Genomic DNA, 27,966 nt, shown 5'->3' on the forward strand with positions numbered 1-27,966 from the left:
GGGGGCCTGTGCGCTGTGGGCAGGCGGTGGCCACCATTCCCGCTGGACTGGGGGGCGGGGCGGGGCGGGGCTTCGGCACGGGCCCCTGGGGGAAGGCGGAGCGGGGGAGGGCAGGGAGGAGGGGGTGATGGGGTGGGAGAGAGCGGTGGGGAGTGGGCGGGGGGCGTGTGCAGGAGGAGGCTGGGACCAGGCTGGGGAAGCCAGCAGGCCGATGACGGTGGCTCGCAGGGAGGGGCATGCACAGGCTGGCGCTCGTGGCAGTGGGCAGGGTGCCATCACCCGAGGGTGTGTGGGGAGACCAAGCACCTTGGGGTGCAGGTCCTGGCCCCACCCAGAGATGCCTTCCCGGGGGCCACGGGCATCTCTGGGACCAGGTGCTACTTCAAGCCTCCCACAAGGTCTGGCCTGGGGGTAGGAGGGGTGAGGGGGTGGGAGGGATGGGGGTGGGGGGGAGGGCCCCCGTGGTGCTCGGCCAGCCGGCCAGAGACGGGGATTTGGTGTGACTGGCTTCCTTTGTGGACCCACATTTCATTTGTGCCTTTGACCGCGGTACGGACCAGCCCGACTTACGCTGGTTCAGCTAAGGCCCGGACCCAGGAGCCCGCCCGGCCCTGAGGCAGCTGTGCCCGGCGTGCCCAGGGGCGCCAGCCTCCTGCACCCCGAGCCCGAGGGGAGCCGGGCCCTGTGGGTGGGCGGCCTGCACCTTGGACATCTGTCCCGGGGCTGGGACGCAGCGGCACCCAGACCGCCGTCCCCGGGGAACCGGCCCCTCCCGGGCGACCCTCCTGACCCGACACCAGACCGTGGTTTTCTCGCAAAATTAAATGTCCTGACCCCCAACCCCGCAGCTCCCGCTCACCCCTCCCACCCCCCTTGGCAGCACACCCACCGCTCCTCCTCACATCGTCCCTCCACTTGGCCTTCGTGGGGAGCGGACAGACGGGTCCCCCACTCCCTGGAGGCAGGGAGGGCTCCAGCCCCACCGCGTGAGCCAAGCTTCATCCATCCACAGAGCAGCACACGCCTGCCTGGTCGCTGTTTAAAATGACCGACGTGCCGAAACCGGTGTGGCTCAGTGGATAGAGCGTCGGCCTGTGGACTGAAAGGTCCCAGGTTCGATTCCGGTCAAGGGCATGTACCTTGGTTGCGGGCACATCTCCAGTAGAGAGTGTGCAGGAGGCAGCTGGTCGATGTTTCTCTCTCATCGATGTTTCTGACTCTCTATCCCTCTCCCTTCCTCTCTGTGAAATATCAATAAAATAAAAAATAAAAAAGAAGTGACTTTCTTTAAAATGACCGACGTGAGCACAAACACAAACAGGTGGAAATGCAGGGGGCTGGCGGCCCAGCCCCGTGCGCCCGCGCCGTTCGGTCTGTGCCCTGAGCCCTGACCTACGGTGGCTCAACTTGGGGTTTGTGACCTTCCGGTGGCGTGAAAGCCACGTGTGCAGGGGGAGCCGCCGCTCAGAACTGAGCTTCAACCTCCCATGGGCGGGTGAGACGTGAGCAGGTTCTGCTACTGTGTCTGCGCACGCGTCGGGGCGGCTGTGGGGTCGGGGTCGGGGCAGCTGTGGGGTCGGGGTCGGGGTTGGGGCAGCTGTGGGGTCGGGGTCGGGGCGGCTGTGGGGTCGGGGTCGGGGTCGGGGTCGGGGCGGCTGTGGGGTCGGGGTCGGGGCGGCTGTGGGGTCGGGGTCGGGGCGGCTGGTAGGGTCGGGTCGGGGCGGCTGGTAGGGTCGGGGTCGGGGTCGGGGCGGCTGGTAGGGTCGGGGTCGGGGTCGGGGCGGCTGTGGGGTCGGGGTCGGGGCGGCTGTGGGGTCGGGGCGGCTGTGGGGTCGGGGCAGCTGTGGGGTCGGGGTTGGGGCAGCTGTGGGGTTGGGGTTGGGGTTGGGGTCGGGGTCGGGGTGGATGTGTTGGCGGCCACTGGGCTGCTGACCGTGCCCCCGGGAGTCGAGCGCTGCCTTCCGGGGGCGCCGTGGCTTTTCCCGGCTGAGGGCCCGGGGAACAAAAGGCACCTCGCCGTCCTCCCGGGTCTTTGTTCTCGGGGACAGAGGCCTGCAGGCACCCCCAGGGGCCAGGGCCCCGGCTGCAGCTCAGAAGGGCCACCGGGAGGGACGAGGGCGGCACGTGAGGACAGACGGGAACACGGGACGTGAAGTCAGTGAAAAGCGGGTCCCTTCACGGTGTCTCAGCACAGCCGCCTTCTGCCCAAGTCACTTTATTACCGTCGCCTCAGACACAGCAGAGCACGCGGCCACGTTCTAATCTTGAAACCAGCAAGACTAGAGCGGACGCCGAGCCCCCCGCCTCCCGGCCACAGGGACTGGAGGACGGTGTGGCGCCCGTCGGGGCAGGCGCTCCGCAGCGATGAGCGATGCGTCCGCTGGTGAGTCAGCAGGTGGCACAGGCGTCTCCAGTCCCCGCGCTGCCGGGCCCCGCACCGGAGCCACAGCGGCGCGGACGGCCCAGCCCTGCGGCTCCTGGGCCCACGTCCGCCAGCAGCTCTGCTTTCCTGAGTCCCCACGGGCCGGTTGTGTCGCTCCATCTGGAGCCTTCACGGAGGCAGGCCCCGGCGTGGGGGGTCTGAGAGGTACTTGGTCCTGTGAGACCATCAGGGCGCCTCGGGGTCCAGTGCCGCCATCCCCCCAGGAGCTCCCAGGTCCGCAGTGTGAACGCCAGCGTGCAGTCGGGAGCCACCGCCCGGCCATCTGGGGCTGGTGTCCTGGTGGACATAGTGCTCCCTCCGTGGGCACGGACTCCGGGGCGCCTGGGGGCTGGGGCGCTGGCCAGGGCCGCCAAGGCTGTGAGCAGCGGAGTCCACGGGGCGTCGAGGCGGGGCGGCCCAGCCGGGGTCCCGTGGGGGGACCCTCAGGAGCGCTTCGCCGTAGACACGGGGCCCTGCGGGTGTGGCCACCGCCCCACACGGACCTGCTAGTCCCGCGTCTCCGGCTTCTTCCCAGGACGACAGGCAGGACAGAAACGCCAGCGTGTTGTCAGCTCTTTATACCAAACCTCCTCCACCCACTAACCAGCAATCCAATTGCCTTTAAACACGGTCTATTTGAAAAAAAGAAAAGAAAAACACTTATAGCCGCTCCTGCCTGCCTGGCGGGGGGCGGGGGGGGGGGATGAAGCGGGAGAGTCACATGCAGTTCACACGCCCTGGCACGCGGACTCGGACTCCGCTGTCTGCCACGCGCTGAGCCACTGGGCCCGCGTGAGCCCACGCCGGGGCAGCAGACAGCCGTCCGGACGCCCAGCCTTCCCCGTCGCAGGCCAGAGCTCCGTCACACCTTCCTGTCCTTTGACAGAGCCGGGGTACAGGCACCTTCGCTATCCACAGACCACAAGCCATGGCACAGACCGGGCCTGGGGCGTGGGGGGCCCGGGGGTCAGTCCAGGGCTGTGGCCGCAGCAAACTCGAGCACCAACCATGGAGACACCGCATGACGCCTCCGGCTTAAAAGGACAAAACTGTCAATAATACGCAGAGATGAAAGGGAAGGTCGGCCACGGGCAGACCCGGCCTGGAGGCGGCACCAAGCCACCCTGGAATGTGGAGCCCCTCGCCCCGCCACGGGGGTCTGACGCTGACACGCCACCAAGGGCGCCTCCTGGCGGCAGAGCATCGGCGTTTCTAACTAGACAGCACGCACTGCCGGCCCAGCACGGCCAGGGCTGCTGGCGGGACTGTCCGGGACCGAGGACGGCGGGCGCAGGCTGAGGCTGTGGAGAGAGCGCGATGACTCCGCACGCCTCTCTCGCTAGCGTGGTCCCCGTGCGGGTGCTGCTGCTCCGTGCCTGGGGCACAGCGGGGGGACCAGGGATGTGCCCGATGGTGAGCTCCAGTGAGGGACGGAGCCCACGGCGTTCGGAACGCGACCACGGACAACTCCAGGCTGGTCGGCGTGACGGGCAGGCACCTCCTGTCCAGACGGGGGACGTGGACGGAGAGCTCTCCCGCGACGCGGTCTGTACAGCGACTGTGCTAGAGCCGCGAACGGGCCGTCTCTAAGTCAGCCGCCCGCACTGATCCAGTCTAAGACGCCAGCGCCCCGTCCGCAGCGACCCCTGGTGGAGGGTAGTTACGTGAGACGCGACCCAGAGTCAGGTGGAGCTGAAACTGCCCAGGGCGTCCGCCGAACCGCTGACAGAAGGTATTTTTCCTAAAACCAAGGTTTAACTATAAAAATAAATTTCTACGCTTGAATGTATGTGTCCACGTAATGGGTCTGTGGGGTTCTCTCCATTCCCACGCTTCCACGCGCAGCGAGGCAGCGGCGATGAGATGGGGTCTGGGCCGCGGGCTCCGCCTAGGGGCTCTCCTCGATGCCGCGGGCGAAGAGCTGGACCAGCTGGCAGTGCACCCTGCGGAGACAGGCCGCGCTGACACCCGGGCCCCGGCTCCTGCCCGAGGGGCCGCGCTGACTCCCCGCGGACAGGACAGCAGGTCCCGCCCTGGCTGACCCGCGCCCCGTGGTAAAGCAGGCAGCTGCCGCCACGGGGAGACCGCAGACACCGGCCTGCCCGGCTCTCCTCAGCTCAGTGGCTGGGCCGCCTGAGGCCGGAGCGCCGCCCGGTGGATGCCGTGAGCCCAGGGCTTGGGAAGTGCCCGGGAAGGCCATTCGCAGAGTGAGAAGCGAGAGCACCGGGCAGAGGCCCAGCTGCGCGGGCCTGCAGGTGCGGGGGAGAGGAAGGGTAACATCGAGGGGGTTCGCCCGGCCAGCGTGGTCATGGTTGAGCATCCACCCATGAACCAGGAGGTCACAGCTCGATCCCCGGTCAGGGCACATGCCCACCTGGGCTGTCACTCAATTCCCAGGGTGGGGGTGCAGGAGGCAGCCGACCCACGGTTCTCTCTCATCATGGATGTTTCTGTCTCGCTCCCTCCCCCTTCCTCTCTGACGTCAGGAAGGGTATATTTTTAGAATCGAGGGGCTTCGAAGGCCTGTGACAGTGATGGACACCTGGCGTGTCCCCAGGGTTAGACCACGGCGCCCACAGGGCATGTGCCACCTGGGCGCACAGGCACCTTGGCCACACGCGCTCCTCGCTGGGGCTCCGAGCGGCATGGCGCCCCGGCCCCCGCAGCGAGGGTAACAGGGACGGTGACAGCCGCTCACCCACCTGACCTCCACGGCGGAGCCACTCAGCACCTCCCCGTCGCAGTTCCAGGAGCTGCTGGACACGCTGCAGCAGCAGGAGGGGTGCTGGCTGCAGATCTGGCGCAGCCCCTGCTTCCCCCGCTCGCCCAGGTCACCGTCCTCGTCCTCCACCTGCTTCGACACAAACTGGAACTTCTTGACGCGATAAACTTCCACGAAAGTGAAGTCGAACTGGCAAGAGAGGGTGCTCCTGAGTCGCGGCGCGGGGAGGAGCGAGACGGCCCCGGCCAGCGAGCTCCTGCCCTCCGCGTGCGCTCGCCCTCGAGGACGCGGCCCTGGCCGTGCTCCCGGCCGTGCTGCCCAGTGAGTGGACGGCCTGAGGGGGGCAGGAGTCCGGGACCTGCCTTCCCAGGCACCTGGCTGACCCTGAACCCCTGGGAGCCCGCCGTGCCCGCCACAATGACCGCTTGTAGGCACCCTGGGACCTCCGAGCAGGGACGGGTGGAACCCTTCATCTCTTTCACAAGAACTAGTTAAAGAGCCACAGGAAAGTGCTACTGGGGGAGTATTTTCACTAGTATAACTGAAGTTTTAAAAAAAAGCAGCCGAAACCGGTTTGGCTCAGTGGATAGAGCGTCGGCCTGTGGACTGAAGGGTCCCGGGTTCGATTCCGGTCAAGGGCATGTACCTTGGTTGCAGGCAAATCCCCGGTGGGGGGTGTGCAGGAGGCAGCTGATCGATGTTTCTCTCTCATCGATGTTTCTAACTCTCTGTCCCTCTCCCTTCCTCTCTGTAAAATACCAATAAAATATATTTTTTTTAAAAAAAAAAAAAGCAAATTGCTCCCTAGCCGGTGTGGCTCAGTGGATAGAGCCTGTGGACTGAAGAGTCCCGTGTTTGATGCCGGTCAAGGGCACGTACCTCTGTTGCAGGCTCCTCCCCGGCCCAGTCCCTGGTTGGGGCTCGTGCAGGAGGCACCCAGTCGCTGTGCTTCTCTTACATCAGTGTTTCTCTCTGTCTCTCCCCCTCTCCCCCACGCTCCCTAAAACCAGTGGGAACATGTCCTCGGGGGGGATAGAAAAAAGCAGACGACTGGCTCCCCTCTCTGCATGTTCCAGGCTCGGGGTCTCCCTGTCCTAACTGGGAGGACGCAGTGGCCAGGGAGGGCCCCGGGGGGTGGGGTGTCCCCGGCTCAGGAGCCGATGGTGCCTGTGAGCCACCCACAGGGCCACCCGCAGGGCCACACCAATGTCACTGGGCCGCTTTGTTCTGTTTCAAGAGGAAGAGAAGACCCGATGACAGACATCCCGTCTCCTGGCTCCTGGGCTCAGAGTTCATGCTTTTCAGTGGGGTTTTACCAGGAGCCACTGTGACTGAGCGTGAAAGGGGAGGAAAACTAATGTGCCTGCTTTCCAGCGAGCTCAGGGACGGGGTCACACGGAACCCTGACTAGGACCCGCCCAGCGTTCTGCGGAGCCAGCTCTGCACCGAGGTCCCGCCCAGCGGTCTGCGGAGCCAGCTCTGCACCCAGTAGGTCCCGCCCAGCGGTCTGCGGAGCCAGCTCTGCACCCAGTAGGACCCGCCCAGCGGTCTGCGGAGCCAGCTCTGCACCCAGTAGGTCCCGCCCAGCGGTCTGCGGAGCCAGCTCTGCACCCAGTAGGTCCCGCCCAGCGGTCTGCGGAGCCAGCTCTGCACCCAGTAGGACTCCACAGCGGTCTGTGGAGCCAGCTCTGCACCCAGTAGGTCCCGCCCAGCAACCCATGGAGCCAGCTCTGCACCCAGTAGGTCCCGCCCAGCGGCCCAGGGAGCCAGCTCTGCACCCAGTAGGACCCGCCCAGCGGCCCAGGGAGCCAGCTCTGCACCCAGTAGGTCCCGCCCAGCGGCCCAGGGAGCCAGCTCTGCACCCAGTAGGACCCGCCCAGCGGTCCATGGAGCCAGCTCTGCACCCAGTAGGACCCGCCCAGCGGTCCATGGAGCCAGCTCTGCACCCAGTAGGACTTGCCCAGCGGCCCATGGAGCCAGCTCTGCACCCAGTAGGTCCTGCCCAGTGGTCTGCGGAGCCAGCTCTGCACTGAGTAGGTCCCGCCCAGCGGCCCAGGGAGCCAGCTCTGCACCCAGTAGGACCCGCCCAGCGGCCCATGGAGCCAGCTCTGCACCCAGTAGGTCCCGCCCAGCGGTCTGCGGAGCCAGCTCTGCACCCAGTAGGTCCCGCCCAGCGGTCTGCGGAGCCAGCTCTGCACCAAGTAGGACCCCACAGCGGCCCATGGAGCCAGCTCTGCACCCAGTAGGTCCCGCCCAGCGGTCTGCGGAGCCAGCTCTGCACCAAGTAGGACCCCACAGCGGCCCATGGAGCCAGCTCTGCACCCAGTAGGACCCGCCCAGCGGTCCATGGAGCCAGCTCTGCACCCAGTAGGACCCGCCCAGCGGCCCATGGAGCCAGCTCTGCACCCAGTAGGTCCTGCCCAGTGGTCTGCGGAGCCAGCTCTGCACCAAGTAGGACCCCACAGCGGCCCATGGAGCCAGCTCTGCACCCAGTAGGTCCCGCCCAGCGGCCCATGGAGCCAGCTCTGCACCCAGTAGGACCCGCCCAGCGGCCCATGGAGCCAGCTCTGCACCCAGTAGGTCCTGCCCAGTGGTCTGCGGAGCCAGCTCTGCACCAAGTAGGACCCCACAGCGGCCCATGGAGCCAGCTCTGCACCCAGTAGGACCTGCCCAGCGGCCCATGGAGCCAGCTCTGCACCCAGTAGGACCCGCCCAGCGGCCCATGGAGCCAGCTCTGCACCCAGTAGGTCCCCACAGCGGCCCATGGAGCCAGCTCTGCACCCAGTAGGTCCCGCCCAGCGGCCCATGGAGCCAGCTCTGCACCCAGTAGGACCCGCCCAGCGGCCCATGGAGCCAGCTCTGCACCCAGTAGGTCCCCACAGCGGCCCATGGAGCCAGCTCTGCACCCAGTAGGTCCCCACAGCGGCCCATGGAGCCAGCTCTGCACCGAGTAGGTCCCGCCCAGCGGCCCATGGAGCCAGCTCTGCACCCAGTAGGTCCCCACAGCGGCCCATGGAGCCAGCTCTGCACCCAGTAGGTCCCGCCCAGCGGTCCATGGAGCCAGCTCTGCACCGAGTAGGACCCCACAGCGGCCCATGGAGCCAGCTCTGCACCCAGTAGGACCCGCCCAGAGGCCTGCGGGACGCTCGCACTCACCTGGTCGCCCTGGTTGGTGTGCCGGACGAGGAACCTCAGGAAGTTGAACCGGGAGCACTTGCGGATGAGGATCAGGTCGGAAGAGCCGTCTCCCAAGTGGGCGGCCGGGGACAGGCCCCGGGGACTCCGGGGACAAGCGCAGGACATGTTGGCGGCGTTGATGGCCAGGAACTTCCCACAGATGACCTTCCACTCCTCCACCTCCTCTGCAGCACAGGGAGCAGCGGGTCACGCTCAGGGTCCGCCCGGGCCACGCCCAGGACGGGCCACGCGCACCCTCGCCTGGCATGGACCCTAAGGACACCGCACGGAGGCCATGTGCTCGCCGGGACACTTCCTGGTCCCCCCCCCCCCGGGGTCCCCGGACCTGGCCGCCCTCCGACTCTGTGGCCTGGGAGCCGAGAACGAGCCACATTTTCTCACGACTGAGGTGGAGGCAACCTCCGGTGACGGTGCAGCCCCCACACACGACTCAGCGCTCCCGCCAGAGCCGTGCCCACTCCGGTCCCAAGACGTCCCCACGAGCCCTCAGACAAACACCCGCGGGGGCCCCCCAACAGCGGCTCCCAACCTCTTCCCTGGGGCCTGGCCCGCAGCCCCGCGGCCGCCAGAGTGAAAATGAGGGGACAGCGCGGGGGCTCCCGCCTGACCTTCACGGGCACAGGGGGACAGAGAGGACAGAGCCGCCGACGTACCCGAGCCCTCCAGGCCGTACAGTGACCGCTTCTGCTCCTCCTCCAGCTGCTGCTTGCTCTGCCTGCAGACGAAGCACCTGGAAGACCAGAGGCCGCTCGCCCTCCGCCCCGGGCAGCAGCGGGCAGGCCTGCGCGGCGCCCACACGGCTCCCCGGTCCCTCCCCGGGGCGGGCGGCGCGATGTCCAGGGCTCAGTTAAAAAGGCTGCTTCGGCCCCGGCCAGCGTGGCTCCGTGGACAGAGCGTCGGCCAAAGGGCCCCGGGTTCGATTCCCGTCAAGGGCAGGTATCCCGGTGGCCGGCTCCCCCCTGGCCCGGGCCCTGGTCGGGGCTCGTGCAGGAGGCAGCCAGTCAATGTGTCTCTCTCACATCGATGTTCCCCTCTGTCTCACCCTCTCTCCCCGCCTCTCTCTAAAACCAATGGGAACATATCCTCAGGTGAGGATTTAAAAAAAACCCACTTCTTTGACATATTAACTTGAATTCTCAAAATCAGACTTACTTTGAAAGACCCGGGCATAGCGACCTGACGGGAGGGCTAACGAGATACCCCCTCGTCGGCGCGTGTGAACCAAAGCGCTACCCTGACCTGCGCTCTCGCTGCCGCCAGACCCAGCGTCCGGCCCCATCGGAAACCCCGCGCCCGCCCAGCGGGAGCCCAAGTCCCGCCTTCTCCCGCCTGAGCCACGGCCCGCGGCGCGGTGCTCACCCGGCCCGGCAGGGCTTCCCGTCCCGCGGAGACCCCACCGTGTGCTGCGCCGGGAGGAAGGACACGGTGCCCTCGTAGCAGTGATGGGACAGGAAGGTCTTCAGGCCTGGGGCGGGCGCGAGAAAGAAAGCAGCCAGGTCACCTCCCGACACACCTCCCGTCAGGTGAGCCTCGGGAGCAGGTCCCCCGGGGGCCTTCTCCGGGAGCCCCGCAGGGGCAGGCTCGGCCAGTGCCGGGGACTGAGGGCCGCCGTGACCCAGTGCGGCAGCTGCCCCGCTGGGCGCCTGCCACCAGGGCCGCGCGCTCCGACGGTCCTGCCCGGGGCTCGCAGTGGCGCGGGCGGCTCTGAAGCCGGATGTGTGTGTGGCGCTGAGCCACCTTCAGGGCAGGCCCACCAGGTCCCTCTCTGCTCCTCCAATGCTGTCAGTGGCGCCCCGCAGCCCCCAGCCCTGGCCCCAAACTCATCCCGGCAATTGTGGCACCTTGTCAGCACTCGGGACGAAGACCAGGGCAACAGTGCCAACCAGAGCCGCTCTGGCAAAGCGCCTGTGCCCGCAGGAGGCCGAGGCCGGGCGCAGCCACCCGAGCTGGCTGGGCCCCCACGGGCCACCCCCGAGCGCACGGCATGCATCTGGCCAGCGTCTGGAGGAGGCCGCCCTGCAGGGCATGGGCAGCGGGGCCCGAGGGCCGCAGCGCGTCCACACGGTGCCCTGGGCCACGCAGACCGTCACCTCCGTGCAGCCGGGGAGTAACCGCGCTTCCTGTGGCCCCAGCTCCGTGACCAGGTGAGAGGAGGGCGGTTTCAGGGTGCCCGGGTCTGTTGCTACCGGGGAGCCTGCCTGGGTTTGTCTGTTTCAGGGGCGCCCGCCTCCCGGGGCGCCGTGCCGACAAGGTCACCGACGTGCCACTCTGTTACCTGAGAAGTCGTATCTGATGAGCCCCATCCAGCGCTTCTTCTCGCTGTCCTTGACGATGTCCCCGTAGAAGCCGTAGCCCAGCAGCGACACCGAGTAGCGCAGCAGCGCGCCGTGGTGGTGCACCGAGGACACGTCCATGGGCAGCGAGTCCCCTGCAGGAGAAGCCGCGGGTGGGGCCGTGCCCTCCATGGGCCACAGGCCTCCTCCCTGCCCCCCCGCCCGCCCGCAACGCCGGCAAGCACCCAGGAGACATGACTGAGACGCAGACGATGCGCAGGGACGCTGCGACATCTGTCCTCTGGGTGCCCTGCTCCTGAGTCACATGATAACGGGAGAGCTGCAGTGCGGGGACGAGCAAGGACATCCCCACGCAGCAGCTCAGGGTCCCCGGCGGACGGACGGGATGGGTTTGCCGGCGAAGAAGGGGCGTGTCTTAGAAAATGCAGTCACGTGTCTGAGCGGGTCGCAGCCACTCCTGCCTCTCGGCCCCTGGCCCGCAGCTCAGGGCTCCTTCCGGAGGGGCCAGAGGCAGGCACACAGGACAGGACAGTGGCGGGCAGCCAGGGACCTTCCTGGGCAGGCCCGCCCGCCCGCCCGCCCATGACGAGGGGCTGGGCCCTGAGTGGAGGGAAAGCCGAGAGCAGGGCCCCAGCCGAGCCTGGGACAGAGGGGCAGCCTGGCCAGCGCATGGACGCCAAGGAGGAGAGCCGGCCAGGTCACGGGGTGCTGGCCCCCCAAGGCTCGAGAAGGGTTCTGAGCAGGGTCTGTGCTTTGCAGGACCCCCTGGCGGTGTGGGAAGATGGGCCAGATGGCAGTGGAGGGAGCCTCAGGGACACAGGGCCCTGCTGGCCTACGGGCCGGGCATGGAGGGCAGGGAGGCTCCACAAAGATGGGCGGGACCTACCCACAGTGATGGGCGGGACCTACCCACAGTGATGGGCGGGACCTACCCACAGTGATGGGCGGGACCTACCCACAGTGATGGGCGGGACCAACCCACAGTGATGGGCGGGACCAACCCACAAAGATGGACGGGACCTGCCCACAGTGATGGGCGGGACCAACCCACAGTGATGGGCGGGACCTACCCACGATGATGTGCAGGGCCGAGGTCTTTGCGTCGTTGATGCCCACGGTGGAGTAACACACACAGTCCGTGGACCCTAAGAGGAGAAAGGCCCTTAACACGTTGCAGTGATTTTAGAAAACTAAGCTTCCGGTAAAGTGCGTGCTCCTCCTTTTCCTCCAGGGCCCCCGAGGGCGTGGCCGGGAGGCCGCGGATCCTCCCAGGTCTGTCCTGCTTCTTAATTGGGTCAGAATCCATGTCGCGTGGGCAGGGAACCCCGGGCACCACTTCATGCCCGAGTCCTGAACCCCACGCCCGGCTGACTCAGCAGGCTTGGACGGGCTGGGCAGCGGGATCTTAGGAGACGTGCTGAGGAGCCGGAAAACCCTGGTCGGGATTTCCCAAGAATAAACCACGAGGCGGTATCTGCCATCGCCAGGGTGGCCACGGTCAGCAGGGCCGGCCAGGGTGGCCACGGTCAGCAGGGCCGGCCAGGGTGGCCACGGTCAGCAGGCAGACGCTCTGGCTGCAGGCCCCGAGCCACCCACAGGTCTCTCACTGTCAGTGACACGGAGGCGGCCTGCCAGCCCCCGTCCCAGCAGCGGGTTCGGCTGCGGCTCCGTGGTCCCAGGTGGGCATGGGCACTGGGGGCGGGCACTGGGGGCGGGCACTGGGGGCGGGAGGGCGGCCGCGTCGCTACCTGCGGGAATGATGCCAATGCGCAGCGGGCAGGGCACCAGCGCCGCCCGGGGCTCGTTCTGGTCCACGCCGGCCATCCTCTGGGTCCTGCCGATCAGCCCGTGCAGGACCTCGCTGAACATGCCATCCCCGCCAACGCAGACGACCCTGTGGGGCAACGTGGGCTCATGAGGGCCCTGCACGGCCACCCCCGACCCCTCCAAGGCTCCTCTTGGCACTCCTGCGTGGGCAGCATGTCCCTGGGCGGGACAGGCCCGGCTCCTGGGGACAATCAGGTGGCCCGCCACGCTCACATAAGCCTATGTAGGCAGTAGGATCATGTCTATAACATGCATTCACACCATCCTGTGTACCTAGTACGGTCATGTCTGTAATGTGTGTTCACATAATCCTATGTAGCCAGTATGCTCATGCCTGTAACATGCACTCACATTATGTATGTATCACGATCATGTCTGTAACGTATATTCACATGTAGGTAGTATGGTCATGTCTGTAACATGCATGTAGTATGGTCATGTCTGTAACACACGTTCACATCATGTAGGCAGTATGGTCATGTCTGTAACACATTCACATCATGTAGGCAGTATGGTCATGTCTGTAACACACATTCACATCATGTAGGCAGTATGGTCATGTCTGTAACACACATTCACATCATGTAGGCAGTATAGTCATGCCTGTAACGTGCATTCACACAAGCCTATGTAGATAGTATGATCATGTCTGTAACATGCATTCACATCATGTAGGCAGTATGGTCATGTCTGTAACACACATTCACATCATGTAGGCAGTGTGGTCACGTCTGTAATGTACACTCACATCATGTAGGTAGTATGGCCGTGCCTATAACATACATTCACATCATGTAGGTAGTGTGGTCATGTCTGTAATGTATATTCACATTATGTAGGTAGTACGGTCATATCTGTAATGTACATTCACACCATGTAGGTAGTGTGGTCATGTCTGTAACATGCATTCACACCATGTAGGTAGTGTGGTCATGTCTGTAATGTATATTCACATTATGTAGGTAGTACGGTCATATCTGTAATGTACATTCACATCATGTAGGCAGTATGGTCATGCCTGTGACACACGTTCCCACAAGCCTATGTAGGTAGGTAGACCACCAGGGAAGTACAAATCCAGCCGGTGGTCTCTCCGGGTCACAGAAGGCGGGACTCTGAAGGGTCCCCTCTCCCTTTCCGCGAGGAGCACGCGCACTCTCCGTGGGGAAAGTGAGGAGGGAGCGAACCAAACCGAGGCAGCGGGCGGGGGGTGGGGGGGGGCGCGGGAGCACGCGCTCCTCGCGGCAGCCGGCAGCAAGCGGCGCGCTCACCCGTCGTAGCCGTCCACGTTCATCTCATACAAGGCCTCCTTGGCCTGGTTGGCACGCTCCGTGACTGTGGAGAAATGCGTGGCGTCAGACCGGTGGCCCCCGCAGCCCCAGGCAGGGCCGTCCTGTTAGGACGAGGACTGGAAGGCCTCCCGCCAGCCACCCTCCTCCCGCGGGACCGCAGGCCTCAGGGCAGGAACCCGCCCCCGCGGAGCAGGCCCTCGGGAGACACCGCCACGGGGGCACCCCCTCGGGGATGGAACTCCAGCGGAGCTGGGGTTGGTTAAGAACCCACTCCCGTGCTGTCACCCTTTCCCTTATGGCCCGAGGCACTTCGAACGTCTTAGAAAACCACAGGAGCCGTCCAGAGCCCGCATTGCCCACGTGAGAAACAGCAAGTCTGGGGAGATTCTCCTGGGCGCCCAAGCCCGCACCCCTCCCTCCTACCCTCAGACATCGCCTTCCCCGCTAAGAACCCTGTGCCAAGACCACGTGTGAGGACCACGTGCCACTCCTCCCGATTCCCCACGTCTTATCTCCCAGCTGCCAGTTTGGGGACAGCTAAGTGTCGTCCGTGTTTTGCTGCTATACAACGGGCCTCTGCCTTCCTAGGAAAGATCCAGGGGCCGGGAGCGCTGGGCAAACCCCTCACTGGCACCTCAGGCCCGTGCCCGCAGCGGCCCGGTGCCCGGTGCTCGGGAACAGGTTTACACGGGGCGCTCAGGCGCCCGCCTCCCGGGCCCTCCGGCTCCAAAAACCCGCGGTCACAAACGCGGCACGGCATTCGTTTCTTGAAATGTCACGTATTGGTCCTGTTATTTCTAAACGCTCATCACTGTAGCTCTCGCAAGAATCTCTGTCCAGGGTCTTCCTCCGTTCATCCCCTCATGCCATGTCCGGAGGGCCCGCGTTGCCAGGGCCTGGCTCGACACGTTACCCTCTTTATCCGCTTCTCCTCCTTCCGATTTGGGGGCGGGGGGCGGGGGGAGAACAACCCACAGTCTATTTTGTTTAAAACCTCATAGGAGCCCTGGCCGGTGTGGCTCGGTGGATAGAGCGTCGGCCTGCGGGCTGAAGGATCCCGGGTTCGATCCCCGGTCGGGGCACATGCCCGGTGGCGGGCTCGATCCCCCGTGTGGGGCGTGCAGGAGGCAGCCGATCCATGACTCTCTCTCATCACGGATGTTTCTAACGCTCCCACCCTCTCCCTTCCTCTCTGACATCCATTTTTTTAAAGATCTCACAGGCGACCGTCCCGAGCGCCCACATCCGAATGGGTGTCCTGCGTCCCCGCCCGCACGCGGCGCCGCCCCGCCTACCGATGACCTCGGTGGAGATGGCGGCCAGCGCGAACAGCGGTGCCACCTTCCGCTCGTAGATCCGCAGGCCCCGGCCCTTCCCTCCGAAAGGGTTGATGAACACCAGCAGGCGCTTGGGTCGACAGGCTGCAAAACATCGGCATGGGGTCAGGGTGCGGGGGTCAGGGTGCGGGGGTCAGGGTGCGTGGGTCAGGGTGCGTGGGTCAGGGTGCGGGGGGTCAGGGTGAGTGGATCAGGGTGCATGGGTCAGGGTGCGTGGGGTCAGGGTGTGTGGGTCAGGGTGCGTGAATCAGGGTGCGTGGGGTCAGGGTGTGTGGGTCAGGGTGCGTGGGTCAGGGTGCGTGGGGTCAGGGTGCGTGGGTCAGAGTGCGTGGGGTCAGGGTGTGTGGGTCAGGGTGCGTGAATCAGGGTGCGTAGGGTCAGGGTGAGTGGGTCAGGGTGCGTGGGGTCAGGGTGCGTGGGGTCAGGGTGCGTGGGGTCAGGCTGCGTGGGTCAGGGTGCGTGGGGTCAGGGTGTGTGGGATCAGGGTGAGTGGATCAGGGTGCGTGGGGTCAGGGTGCGTGGGGTCAGGCTGCGTGGGTCAGGGTGCGTGGGGTCAGGGTGTGTGGGATCAGGGTGAGTGGATCAGGGTGCATGGGGTCAGGGTGAGTGGATCAGGGTGCGTGGATCAGGGTGCGTGGGGTCAGGGTGCGTGGGTCAGGATGGTGTCACGAGCGAGCAACCCGCACTCATGCGCTGAGCGACATGGGAGCGCAGGGGCCGGAGTTCTGCGTGGAGCCGGAGAGTGTTTATAGGTTCGGGCCCGCACTGGGGAGCTTCCCGTCTGTGAGGAGAGGACGGTGACAGCCCGAGAGGGGGCGGAGCCGGGCCCCGAGGGGTGCCTCAGCAGGACCAGGGGGCCGACCCCGGGGCCACGAGGCTCTTCTGCAAAAGAGAAACCCGTCCTTCCTCCGCGGCTCGGCAAGAAGAAAAGACGCTCCCGGCCGCTGCCAGCACCTACGAGGGCAACCCCCTCGGGACGAGGAAAGCCGGCGTCCAGAGGACGAGGCCAGGGAGAAGCCGCCTCGGGCTGGTCCGTGGGGCCCTGGGAAACCTCAGGTCTGGTCCGTGGGGCCCTGGGAAACCTCAGACGCCTCCTTCCGAGTCTCCCCGCGACCAGCACCGAGGCCGCGCCCCAGCGGCGTCCCGCGAGGCCCACGCGGAGGAAGAAGCGCTAAAAGGCACCGGGACGGAGGTGGGAGACGCGGAGCTGAGCCTTCACAGCGACGGGACGCCGTCCAACGTCCTGAATGAGTGAGCTCGGCCACGCCACGGGACGGGAGGCGGAGTACGAAACTCCACTCAACGTCGACACACAAGCTCCACACGGCGGCCACCCACGGCGGCCACAGCACAGAGCCGGGGCGAGTCTTTCCCGGCGACGGCTCGGGGTCAGGCCGGGGTCTACACCGAAAGGACGGGAACCTCGCACCACGGGGAAGTCGGCTCCCGGGGTCGTGGGTCTCACGCTCAGAGGCGAGAAGGCCCTCAGGGCCCGGCCAGACAAAGGCGCCCTAACAGGACACAGCCCAGCCACAGGCTGAGAAGATCAATGCCACCAGGTCACAATGAAGACTCTGCTCACCATCAAGAGAACAGAGAAGCCCGAGCTGGTGTGGCTCAGTGGGTAGAGCGTCAGCCTGCAGACGGAAGGGTCCCGGGTTCGATTCTGGTGGTCAAGGGCACAGGCCCTGGCTGTGGGCTCGATCCCCAGTCGGGGGCATGCAGGAGGCAGCCGATCCATGATTCTCTCCCATCTTTGACGTTTCTCTCTCTCCCTTCCACTCTGAAGTCAATTTAAAAATATATTTTTTAAAAAGAACGGATGAAGACAGTGAAACGCTAGCACTCGACGGGAGAAGGTACCTGTGCGTCTCAAGGCCAGGAACAGCTCCCGGCCCACAGCACGGACGGGACGTCCACACGTCAGTGAGAAAGACGACCCGGCGGAAGAACGGACCCGAACCTGCACAGACACCTCCCAGCGCTTCCCGTGGCCCCACAGAGCGTGTTCCTCAGCTGCAACAGCGTCCGGGGATGCAAACTGCAGCCGTACTCCGGCCGGCTCCCCCACCGGAAAGGCTGAAACGTCAGGATGTGGTCGGGACGGGGGCCAGAACTCTGCGGTTGCCTGGAGGGACCCTCCGGGACCCCCACGTTGGGACAGGCGGGCCGTGTCCACTGCGGCTGGACACATGCACCCGTCCGGCCCAGCAATCCCCGTCCCAGGCAGGCGCCCGAGAGACGTGCGAACGTGCTCAGCCAAAGACACGCGCTGGCCGGCGTGTAAGGGCCCGCACGGGAGCTGCCCCAATGACCGTCACCGTCAAGTGGATGAAGAAACACGCATTCACACCACGGGGTCCCGTGGGCCGCCAGAGCGGCCGCCGGCACAGACCGGAGCAGGGGTGCACGTCGCCACCGCACGGGGCCAACACCGCAGGCAGAGCCCATGCGGCGGGCACCACGCCCGGCTGGTCTGCCAACCGGAAAGTGTGTCAGAGCCGCAGCGATGCCTCACCGCCCGCTCGGCTACCGGGGCTGAGAGAGGAGGAGGGAAGCAGAGGTCATGGCAGCACACGCATGCATGCACACGTGTATGCACACACATACACACACCTCTGCATGCGCACACTCACGCATGCATGATCTCGCATGTGTGTACACACGCGTGTACGCATGCAGGCACACAGCCACTTGGTCTTCTCTAAATACAAAGGCTGCGTTACCTGGGTTGCAGGTTCGAGCCCTGGCCCTGATCAGGGTGCATGCAGGAGGCAACCAGTCCACGTGTCTCTCTGCCCCTCGCCCCCTCCCCGCCACGCTCTGAAAATCCGCGGAACGAATGCCCTCAGGTGCAGACGAACAGAAACAAGAAGACACGCGGGCCGCACGTACTCAGCTTGTCCAGCTGGTCCCGCAGGGTCTGCAGCCACAGGTGGCACAGCTGCTCGTCCGCGCCGCAGAACGTCACCGGCTCGCACCTCCAGCGGCGGCGCCGGGCCCTCTTCACGCAGTGCACTGCGGGGACAGAGCGCTGGTTCCCGCCGCGGCCCCGAGCCCCGCAGGCCACGGCGCTCGTCCCCGCGGACTCGGGGGTCTCCCACGGCCCACAGGGGAAACCCTCTTCCGGTTCCTCACCGCTAACCCCGGTGGCACAGTAACGGAAAGAAAAGGTGTCCCACACCAACACCTCGGCTGCAATCGGGTGGTGGGAAAGGGCGCGGGGAAGCCTGCTGCGGATACACGAGGCAGCAGAGCTGCATAAACGGGACAAAAGGCCCCTTTCCCGCAACCTGCGAGGAGCGGAGGCCCCGTGGGCGGGCACGCGGCTCCGTCACCTGTGAAAGCGAAGGGCGGTTCCATCTTCTGCCACTTCCCGCTGCCGTGGGGCTTCCCGTGGCTGTCCGTCTCCTCCACGGTGATGATCTCCGACACGGGCACCGAGCAGGCGCCTGCAACGACACCGCGGCCGCGTCAGACCCGCTGGCCAGCCACGTGGACACCGCAGGCCCGCCTCCGCGATGCCGGGACCGTCTGCTTCCCTAGTCTTTTTTTTTTTTTTTCAATGTATTTTTTTATTGGTTTCAGAGAGGAAGGGAGAGGGAGAGAGAGAAACAATGATGAGAGAGGAACATGGATCGGCTGCCTCCTGCACGCCCCACGCTGGGGATCGTGGGCATCGAGCCCACAACCCGGGCATGTGCTCTGACCGGGAATCGAACCCTGACCCCCTTATTCGTAGGTCAACGCCCCTGAGCCACGCCGGCTGCTTTCATGTTCGTTAGAAACCCAAAAGCCAACGGGAAAGTGACGAGTGATTTTTAAACTCAGAGCTGAGTGTCTGGGGAGTCGGTGTTACCAGGAGACGGCGTGTTCCATCCACAGTCACCAGAAGCAGGAGCCTGCCAGGCCCGCTCAGCCCCTCAAGCTGCAGGGGCTGCCGTCTGGGCCGCCCCTGCCCTCACTCTGGGGAGAGACGGTGGAGAACCCGGGTGGTGGGGGGGGGCAGTCCTCAGCGGCTCAGAAACCCAGGTGGGGCGGAGGCACACAGCACGACCCGGCCAGGGCAGCCGGACCCGGGGCCACCCGAGACGGAGGCCCTGACCGAGCAAGGGGTTGGTCCCATCAGAGTCGGCGGGAGCCCGGGGAGACTTGGCTGGACAGGGGGAGGGAGCCCCAGCCATTCCATCCTCCGGGAAGCCCAGGAGGACGCTGCCCCGAGCTGCCTGGGCGTGATTGACAGCTCTGATCCCAGGACTGCAGCAGCCTCCAGGTGAGGCCCCAGGTGAGGCCCCCGGTGAGGCCCCAGGTGAGACCCCAGGTGAGGCCCCAGGGGAGACCCCAGGCGAGGCCCCCCGTGAGGCCCCAGGTGAGGCCCCAGGTGAGGCCCCCGGTGAGGCCCCCGGTGAGGCTCCAGGTGAGGCCCCAGGTGAGGCTCCCGGTGAGGCCCCCCCCCCCCGGTGAGTGAGGCCCCAGGTGAGGCCCCCGGTGAGGCCCCAGGGGAGACCCCAGGTGAGGCCCCAGGTAAAGGGGGTGGAAGCCCAGCTGGGGAGGCAGGGTGACGGCCTGGGGCTGCCGCCAGGGCTGCAAGCACACGTCTATAGGGCCCAGCAGCAGGAAGCAGCGCCACGAAAGGCAGCCCCGAGGCAGGCTCCCGGCCAGCACCCAGAGGCCACAGCAGGTCCCTGAAGGACACGGGATGCGGGCTCCCCTCAGGTCAGGCCATGGGGACAGCAGCGAAGCCACCCCGTCCTCTGAGGACAGACGACTCGCCCTCACGGGCCACCTACACGTGCTGGCGAGGCCCGTGGTCCCTGCCGTGTGCACCCAGGTCACGCAAACCGGGACCATGGATTAGTGGGCGCGTGGAAGACGCCAGCGGAGGGAGCATGGGCCCCGCCCGCCATTTCCCACCTGGCGCTGCGGCTGCTGGCATCTCGCACGGCCTTCGCTGCCCGAGGTCAGAGGTTAGATAACAAAGTGAAGGTCTGAGCGGCGAGGAGACGAGAGGCCAGAGCCGCCTGGAAGGTTCCCTCCCGGACCAGACTGACCCTGGCGGGAGGCCAAGGCCACACCAGCAGCAACGGGACAGAACGCCCTCCACGCAGACGGGTCCCAGGCACGGGCTGTCCGTCCGTCCCTGCACACAAGCTGTGCTGTCCGTCTGTCCCCAGGCACAAGCTGTCCGTCTGTCCCTGCACACAAGCTGTGCTGTCCGTCCGTCCCCGAGCACGGGCTGTCTGTTGGTCCCTGCACACAAGCTGTGCTGTCCGTCGGTCCCCGGGCATGGGCTGTCCGTCAGTCCCCCGGGCACGGGCTGTCCGTCGGTCCCCGGGAACGGGCTGTCCGTCAGTCCCCCGGGCACGGGCTGTCCGTCGGTCCCCGGGCACGGTCTGTCCGTCAGTCCCCCGGGCACGGGCTGTCCGTCGGTCCCCGGGCACGGGCTGTCCGTCGGTCCCCGGGAACGGGCTGTCCGTCGGTCCCCCGGCACGGGCTGTCCGTCGGTCCCTGGGAACGGGCTGTCCGTCGGTCCCCAGGCATGGGGTCGGGCTGTCCGTCGGTCCTCAGGCGTGGCCCAGCAGTGACCCTGCTACGGGGCCAGGACTCGGAACACCTGCCGTGCCCCTCACTGAGCCGGTGACCGCCACCTCGGCCGCGTGGAATGGCGCCCGGGATCCCAGTGAGCACCGCCTGGTCCCGGGCTGGTCCCGGCCCGTCTGTGGACGGAGCGCTGGTCCCGGGCTGGTCCCGGCCCGTCTGTGGACGGAGCGCTGGTCCCGGGCTGGTCCCGGCCCGTCTGTGGACGGAGCGCTGGTCCCGGGCTGGTCCCGGCCCGTCTGTGGACGGAGCGCTGGTCCCGGGCTGGTCCCGGCCCGTCTGTGGACGGAGCGCTGGTCCCGGGCTGGTCCCGGCCCGTCTGTGGACGGAGCGCTGGTCCCGGCCCGTCTGTGGACGGAGCGCTGGTCCCGGGCTGGTCCCGGCCCGTCTGTGGACAGAGCGCTGGTCCCGGGCTGGTCCCGGCCTGTCTGGGGACGGAGCGCTGGTCCCGGGCTGGTCCCGGCCGGTCTGGGGACGGAGCGCTGGTCCCGGCTCCCGGAGGGGCCTTTCGGTGAGTAAAGTAGCAGCTGCCGCCCCTAAGGGGATCTGAGCACCTATCTCCTGGGATGGACGGCGCCGGAAGGACCGCGCACACGGACCCGCAGAGCCCCTGGGGGCTCCCGCACAGGCCTCCCCGCACCCCGGCGCCTCCGCCAGAGCTGGCCAGTGTCTCCCGGGGCAGCGTGCCCGAGGGACCACCACGGCCTCACGGGGCCCACGTGCTCAGCAGCCCTCCCGGATTTGCCATCCGCACCTGAGGATACCTTTCCCTTTGGGTTTTTTTAGAGAGAGGGGAGGGGAGGGAGGACGGGGAGAGAGGCATCAATGTGGGAGACACATCGATGGCCGCCTGCAGCACGTGCCCCGACCGGGGCCAGGGATCAGGCCTCAGCTGAGGTGCAGGAATCCACAGCCAGGGGGGGCCGGTCCTGGGGCCCCGGGGAGAGGCCGGCACCGCTGTCCTGTAACCCCGCGCCCCCCGCCCTGGTGTACAGCACAGGGGCCTCGCACCCAACCTTCTGAGCCTACCTTGTCTGTCCTACTCCCCCCGCACCCCCCGCCGGGGGAAGACAGCTCTGTCCGCGGGCTCACTGCCCAGCAACCCCAGAGCCTCTGACTCCCCCCGCCCTGCCCCTCGCACCCCGGGCGTGTGTGCGCCCGCTGAGGCCTGAAGACACCACATGACCCGCATGCTCGGCCGCACCCTTCATGGCCGCGGCTCCCCTGGCCGCTCCTTGTGCAGATCGGGGCGATGCCTGCCCAGACCCCTGCCCCTGCCCCTGCCCAGGTCCACTCCCAGGCAGACCCAGGCCTGGGCTTTTCCTGTGAACGGGAGATCCTGGAGGGCGGGGCAGAGCCGGGCTCCTCTGGGCCCGCAGTTTGGGGGTTCAGGTGCCGCGTGAACCCTGTACTGCAGACCCTGCACCCACAGAGCCAGCTCCAGGGCGCACACACTGCCACAGCAGACACCCCGTCCCACTCCCACTCCCACACCGCGTGCCATCCTGGGCAAGCATCCCCGGCCAGGACCAGAGGGCCGGACAGCGGGGCCCTGTGAGCCTCAGCAGCGGAGGGAGGGGGTGGGGGGGGGGCGCGCGCACCTCGGGACCGGCCTGAGTCCTGCTTCCTCACCGTCTGCTATAAAAGGCCTGTGGGGGCCCCGGAAATGAACCCCACGTCCGTATCCTCGAAGGGGCGAGCCCCAGGACCTCGGTGTCCAAGATCTAGAATGTGCCACCCATGAGCCCCAAAGGCCCATCTCTGAAATGGGGGTGACACTAGGAGCAGTCCAAGGGTGAGGCGAGGACTCGGGGGGCAGCACGGATGCCGCAGCACCGGGGCGTCAGCATAAACAGACGCAGCACGAAGACCCCAGCTCCTGCCCAGGGGCCGGCCCCGACCACTCACGCCTCAGCTGTTCGGATATTAACCGAGGGCTCTAGCAGCAAACAGCAGAGGCGGGCAGAGAAGCCCGAGGGGGGAGCAGGGTGGTGCGGGGAATCCCCGAATTTCCCTTCCCTCCTCTCTCCTGCTGTGACCCCAGGACAGCCTGCGATCCGGAACAGCAGGTGGAGGCAGACAACGGCACCCGGAAACTCACCCCAGAGCGCGGCTGGAGGGACCACAGCTCAGCCAGAGGGGCCACAGCTCGGCCGGAGGGGCCACAGCTCGGCCGGAGGGGCCACAGCTCAGCCAGAGGGGCCACAGCTCGGCCGGAGGGGCCACAGCTCGGCCGGAGGGGCCACAGCTCGGCCGGAGGGACCATAGCTCGGCCGGAGCGGCCATGGCGTGGCCGGAGGGTCTTGACTGTGTGCACCGACTCTCCCCTGGCCGCCCGTGCAGAACACAGCAGAAAGCACAGAGGGGCCTTGGGAGCCGAACTGCCCTCCGAGCCAGCACCCAGGTCCCGGGGGCAGCCAGCAGTGTGGGAATATGAGACAATGTGGGGCGCCCACACGTGTCCCGGGGCCCCTCCAACCATCAGAGACCAACTTGCCACCTGGGCCCTGTGGACGGAAGGGGCCACGTGCTGACCTGACAGTCCAGGGAAGGCCTGCGTGGCGGTCCTGCAAACTCAGACCTAAAGTCACCACCAAGGAGGGTCTGAAATTAAACTTTAACTAAACGCAGGGATGGTGGGTAGTCACCTCCTAGGCCGGTATCTTCACTGACAAGGTCAGCCTTTACCTTCACTGAGCCCGTCTGTCTTTTTGTATCTGTGATAACACGTCCTTGGAATGTCTGGGTAACTGGTAACGTCCCTTTTTCTGGAGCCCCTGGGGCACAACCAGATGTGGTGGGCGCCAGGACAGATACCACAAATCCCTTCATTAACATGTTAATTGTTCCTGCACCCACCTAAGTGTGTGTCCATCATTTCACTTTTTATCCATTCCCAGGGGTTTCCCCGCTTTGCTTCCTCCCCCCTCTCCAGTCTATCACCAGTGGATTTCCTGTCACCCACCTATGTCCTCCTTTGACGGCAATGGATAAAAACAGATGAGAAACTGCCATTCTCCGGAGCACTATCCCAATCCGCTGAGGTTCTGCTTCCTGGCAAATGTCGACAGTTTGGCTCCAATAAACTCACAAACATTCTTTACAGGTTTGAGTGTTTTCACGTTGACACCAGGAACCTACAACCTCTGGGCGTACGGGATGATGTTCCGACCACCCAAGGCCCCCAGCCAGGGCCCAGGCCCGGGCCCGCCTCTGGTTCTGGAGTCTCGGACCCTGGCTGTGCGGGCAGGTCTGTGGGAAACTGGTTAGAGAGGCGTCCGAGGGCCCCGCTCTGCCCTCACGGCCCAGTGCCCCCGGCGCGGTGCGGGCGGGGTCAGAACCCAAGTGCGTGCGCCCCCAGACGGCAGCGGCACTTTTTCCAGGCGAGCGGATGTGTTTGTTTGGAAGGCCAGAGTATTTTTAACCACGTGCATCCGTTGTTTTTACATCGCACGGTCATTCCTTCGCAGCAACCGTGATTCAGCGGAGGGTCCGCAAAGCGCAGGCTGGCTCCAGCCAGCTGCCTGCTCTTGTCAATAAAGTTTTATTGGTCCGCAGCCACACACCTTCATTTGCACGCTGCCTGCGGCTGCTTTTCCTGCTAAGACAGCAGAGCTGAGAAACGGTGACCCACAAACCCTGAACTATTTGCTGTCTGGCCCTTTAAGAAAACGCCGCTGACCTATTTCAGAATAACAAACGGCGGTTCACCTTGGAATAATCTCAGGACAATGGCAGTTTCCCTCTCCCCCCTCTCTCCCCCAGCCTGCTACTCAGTCACGTGACCTGACCAGAACCGAGGCCGGAGGCTGAAGAGACAGTGCGGGGAGGACACCGGCTCCGAAACCCGACACACTGGGCGCCTGTCCCTGCAGCGGCTCGGTGGCTGCCCGCGTTTGGGGACACACTTTATAAACACAGCCACACTTGCCCGAGGCGCTGGCCACCTGCTGGGGCGTCCCAGGGGGAGCCAGGGCAGAGCCCATGACCCCCCGCGCCCTCCCCCCCACCACGTGGCTCCCAGCCCCAACCCTAAAAGACCCCACTCGGAGTCTGAGTGCAGTTACTGCCGCCAGGCACCGTGTCAGTCTCTTTCAAGTTCAACCACTTTGCCAGGTTTCCTGTTTGCAGTCACCCCACTTCCGCCAGGGAGCACATGCTGGCTCCCAGCTTCCTCGGAGCAGCCTCACGGGGTGCAGAAGGGCCGGCCCCCAGTTCCTTTCGCTCCTGGACTCTCGCGGCCAGAGGACGAGCGCGCCTGGATTCAGAGCCAGCTCCCTCAGCACACCCTGCGCCTGCTGCTGGGCAATCAGGTTGGGCTCCCAGCTTTCCCCTCTGAGAACAGGAGAATGGGGGGCTCAATGCACCCCTCCCCTGCCTGTGCCCGGAGCTGTATGGCGGCCCCCAGCCTGGCCTCCGGGACCCTCCTAGAACCTGTTTTTGCACAGCCTCCATCCCTACGTCCCCTCCAGGCCACCGTCCGTCCGGCTGGGCACTGCACTCTGCTCACTGAATCCAGTGTCCAGTGTGTGTCTGCCCTCCTGCCGGGGGCCTGGTGCCGTCTGGGGGTGCCGTTATGAGGAAACCCCCAGAGCAATCGCGGTGGAGAGCAGAGCGGATGCGCACAGGCCGTTCCCAGGAGGAAGTCAGAGGCCCAGCCTCCCAGGGAGGGGGTCCCGTCAGGAAGCTTGGATGCACCCTCACGCAAGTGCCCAGAAGAGGGGCAGCCGGTCCCCCCGGGAGGACTGCGCCCGCTGGGGAGGGAGCGGGCAGCCTGCAGGTGCAAGCGGACCGAGAGGGGACGCTGTGGCCGGACCCGGAGCCCTCACTGCAGCCCGCGGAGGACGCCAACACGCAGGCAGGCAGTGAGCAGCCCACCCCGGCGGGGTGGCCCCTCAGGCTGGGGGTGGCCACGCTGCTGGCTGCTCACAAGCACAGCTGGGCCTTGGACCCACCAAGCCGCCAGCTCCAGCCACTGGCCGGGCCAGCCACTTACTCTCCAAGGCTCAGTCCCTTCAGTGGCAAAGCAGAGGCGGGCTGTGTGCAGGGGCCCCTCATGGCGGGCCAGGCTCCGTTCGCCTGGGCATCACAGAGCAAGAATCATCAGACGGAGGGCCCTGGGGGGGGCGCTGCCAGGGGGCAGAGGGCGATTCCCAGCGTGACATCGCTCCCCGAGGGGACATCGGAGAGACCCCACCGGAGCAGACTCCCAGGCACCCCGCTGCAGGCTTCTGGTGACGCCAAGGCCAGAAACCAAATGGTGGTCATGGGCCTAAGGCCACCCTTGACCTTGGTCGGACCAACATTCCAACTCTGCTCCCCGCCTGCAGACCCCACAGCCTCCATGTCAGAAAGCGCCCGCAGCACCCGCCACAGCGCCCCCTACTGCCCCAAGACCCAGCCCGGCTCACCATCGCTGGGGCCGGACCAGGCCAGCAGCTGCCTGTCCCTGCTCTGTCCACTCTCCCCACGGGGCCACAGGGGGCCTTGGAGAATGTGAGGCTGGGGGACGCGGCCAGGGACTTCCATGGCTCTCACCATGAAAGGCCAAGTCCCCACCTCAGCCTCTGCCAGTACCAGGCCGGTGTCCCCTCCCCCAGCTCCCCCTCCCCTCCACCCCCCACCCCAGCACATCCATGTGGGCCTCCTGCCTGGCCTCAGGGCCTTTGCACTGGCTGTTCCTCCTGCCTGGACCATCTCTCCCCAAAGTTCCCTGGTCTCTCCCGGTCTCTGGTCAATGCCGCGAGGGAAGTGAGGGCTGCTGGGACCTCCTGTCCCACGGTGACCTGCCCCCCCCCCCCGTGGGGCTCTCCTCCCCGCACGTACATGCCTGTGCGCCCCTTCGTGGGTCCCCTCAGTGGAAAATGCTCCGTGGGCTGGGAACTCCCCCCCCCCCTCCAGCAGCAGCTTGGGGGAGAGGAATGAATGAAACTCCCCGCCCAGGCCTTCCCGTGCCTGGCCACCCCCTTCTCCCTGTCCACACCTGGTCTCCGGAAGCCCCGCCTTCCCAGGATCAAATGACATCTCAGGGCCCAGCTCAGGAGAGCGCCCTTGTCCTTGTCCACCGGTGTCCTCCCGGCCACCGCATCCTTTCCTTTTTACCTAAATTACACGCTAAACAGGGAGGCCTGCGGAGGCCACGTGTCCAGCCAGACCCCTGATGAGCCCCCCCCCCGCCCGCCGCCCCCCAGCGCATCGGGGCAGCAGGTCCTGCGCCCTCCCTTTGCTTTTCACCAGAAAAGCCCCTTCCTGCAGCCCCGAGGCTGCCTCTCCGGTTTGGGGTCCCCTTTAAGAGGAGCATCTGTCCCGGGTTAAACAACACACCTAGGGCTGGCGGGCGCCCCCTCGGGACCGCTCATCACACTCGTCCCCACGGTGCCCTTCAGATCCCAGCGGGGCTGCCCACGGGAGGCGGTGCCCGGGACCCTCTGGCCCAGGACCTCCGGGCGTCACGACCCCTCCCCTCGCCCTCCAGGATTACATCCTCCGGGCCGCCCCCCCCCCCCCCCCAGCACGCCTGCCCGCCTTTGTCACTCTGCCCCGGCGTGAACAGTCTCCGCGCCCCGCCAGCGGCCTCCCCGCACCGCATCGCCGCCCCGCGCCAGCGGACCCTCCGCGCCCCTCCTCCCAGTCCCCATTCGCCCCCCCGCCCCCACTTTCCCTTCCCCCACTGCCTCCCCGGCTCCCCGTCCCCGCACCCCCTTGCCTCCGGGCGCCCACCGCCCTGAACCCGCGGCCACTCACCCGCGCCGGGGACGCCGGCTCCGGGCCCCGGGCTGGGCCACCAGCGCAGCAGCGCCCGCGCGGGGTCCAGGCTCACGGCGCAGCGCTGCCGCTTCACCCACAGCACCGAGCGCAGCGGCTCGGCCGCCCCCATCGCGCCAGCCCCGCGGGCGCCGCCTCGGCCGGGCGGGGGGCGACGGGCGGGGCGCGGACGCCGAGGGGCGCGGGACCGTTAGCGGCCCCTGGAGCCCGGCCGGTGGCGGTGGCGGCGGCTGCGGCGCGGGGCGGGCGGGGCGCGGGGCGCGGCGTTGCGTCACCCCGTACGCAGGGCCGCGGGGCCGAGGAGGGGCCGAGGGGACCGGGCGGGGCGAGGGGGAGGCCGCGGGGGACCGGGCGTGGGGATGCGAGGGGCTCGGGCGGAGGCCGAGGAGGGAGCGAGGTCCGGCGGGTTCGCGCGGGGGCGGGCCGGGCGCGTCCGGAGAGCCGAGCCCCGGAGCAGGCGCTTCCCCGGTGGCTGGTGGCAGGGTCCCGCCTGCAGCCGCCGGGGCTGGAG

The 27,966-nt window shown here is 66.5% G+C and overlaps 1 protein-coding gene across 3 annotated transcripts; it reads right to left on the reverse strand.

Moving 5' to 3' along the window:
• Nucleotides 1-2,199: 2,199 nt before the first annotated feature.
• On the reverse strand, nt 2,200-27,941 carry CERK (ceramide kinase). 3 transcript variants are annotated; one of them, XM_080662638.1, is made up of 14 exons: nt 27,435-27,941; nt 18,431-18,544; nt 17,988-18,110; nt 16,956-17,171; nt 15,051-15,176; nt 13,735-13,798; nt 12,385-12,530; nt 11,707-11,781; nt 10,618-10,770; nt 9,702-9,807; nt 8,996-9,072; nt 8,301-8,506; nt 5,125-5,333; nt 2,200-4,365 (listed from the first exon to the last, which is right to left on the reverse strand). In XM_080662638.1, the coding sequence occupies exons 1-14, from the start codon at nt 27,565-27,567 to the stop codon at nt 4,311-4,313; spliced, it is 1,803 nt and encodes a 600-aa protein (XP_080518764.1). In that variant the 5' UTR covers nt 27,568-27,941; the 3' UTR covers nt 2,200-4,310. The 3 variants fall into 3 exon arrangements, with proteins under 3 accessions (XP_080518764.1, XP_080518765.1, XP_080518766.1); XM_080662639.1 differs by lacking the exon at nt 16,956-17,171 and having other exon boundaries at nt 27,435-27,834; XM_080662640.1 differs by lacking the exons at nt 16,956-17,171; nt 17,988-18,110; nt 18,431-18,544 and having other exon boundaries at nt 27,435-27,836.
• Between the last annotated feature and the right edge of the window lie 25 nt (nt 27,942-27,966).

The sequence above is a fragment of the Plecotus auritus genome (genome assembly GCF_963455305.1).
Source record: "Plecotus auritus genome assembly, chromosome: 3".
In the NCBI taxonomy this organism is placed as follows: domain Eukaryota; kingdom Metazoa; phylum Chordata; class Mammalia; order Chiroptera; family Vespertilionidae; genus Plecotus; species Plecotus auritus.

What these genes read in the sequence shown, in the direction of transcription:
- CERK (XM_080662638.1), bottom strand. Translation starts at nt 27,567, where the DNA reads ATGGGGGCGGCCGAGCCGCTGCGCTCGGTGCTGTGGGTGAAGCGGCAG. An exon ending in AGCCGGCGTCCCCGGCGCGG is followed by an intron (nt 18,545 to 27,434) that starts GTGAGTGGCCGC and finishes GTGTCGTTGCAG; the next exon opens with GCGCCTGCTCGGTGCCCGTG. An exon ending in GGCCCTGCACATCATCGTGG is followed by an intron (nt 10,771 to 11,706) that starts GTAGGTCCCGCC and finishes CTTCTCCTGCAG; the next exon opens with GGGACTCGCTGCCCATGGAC.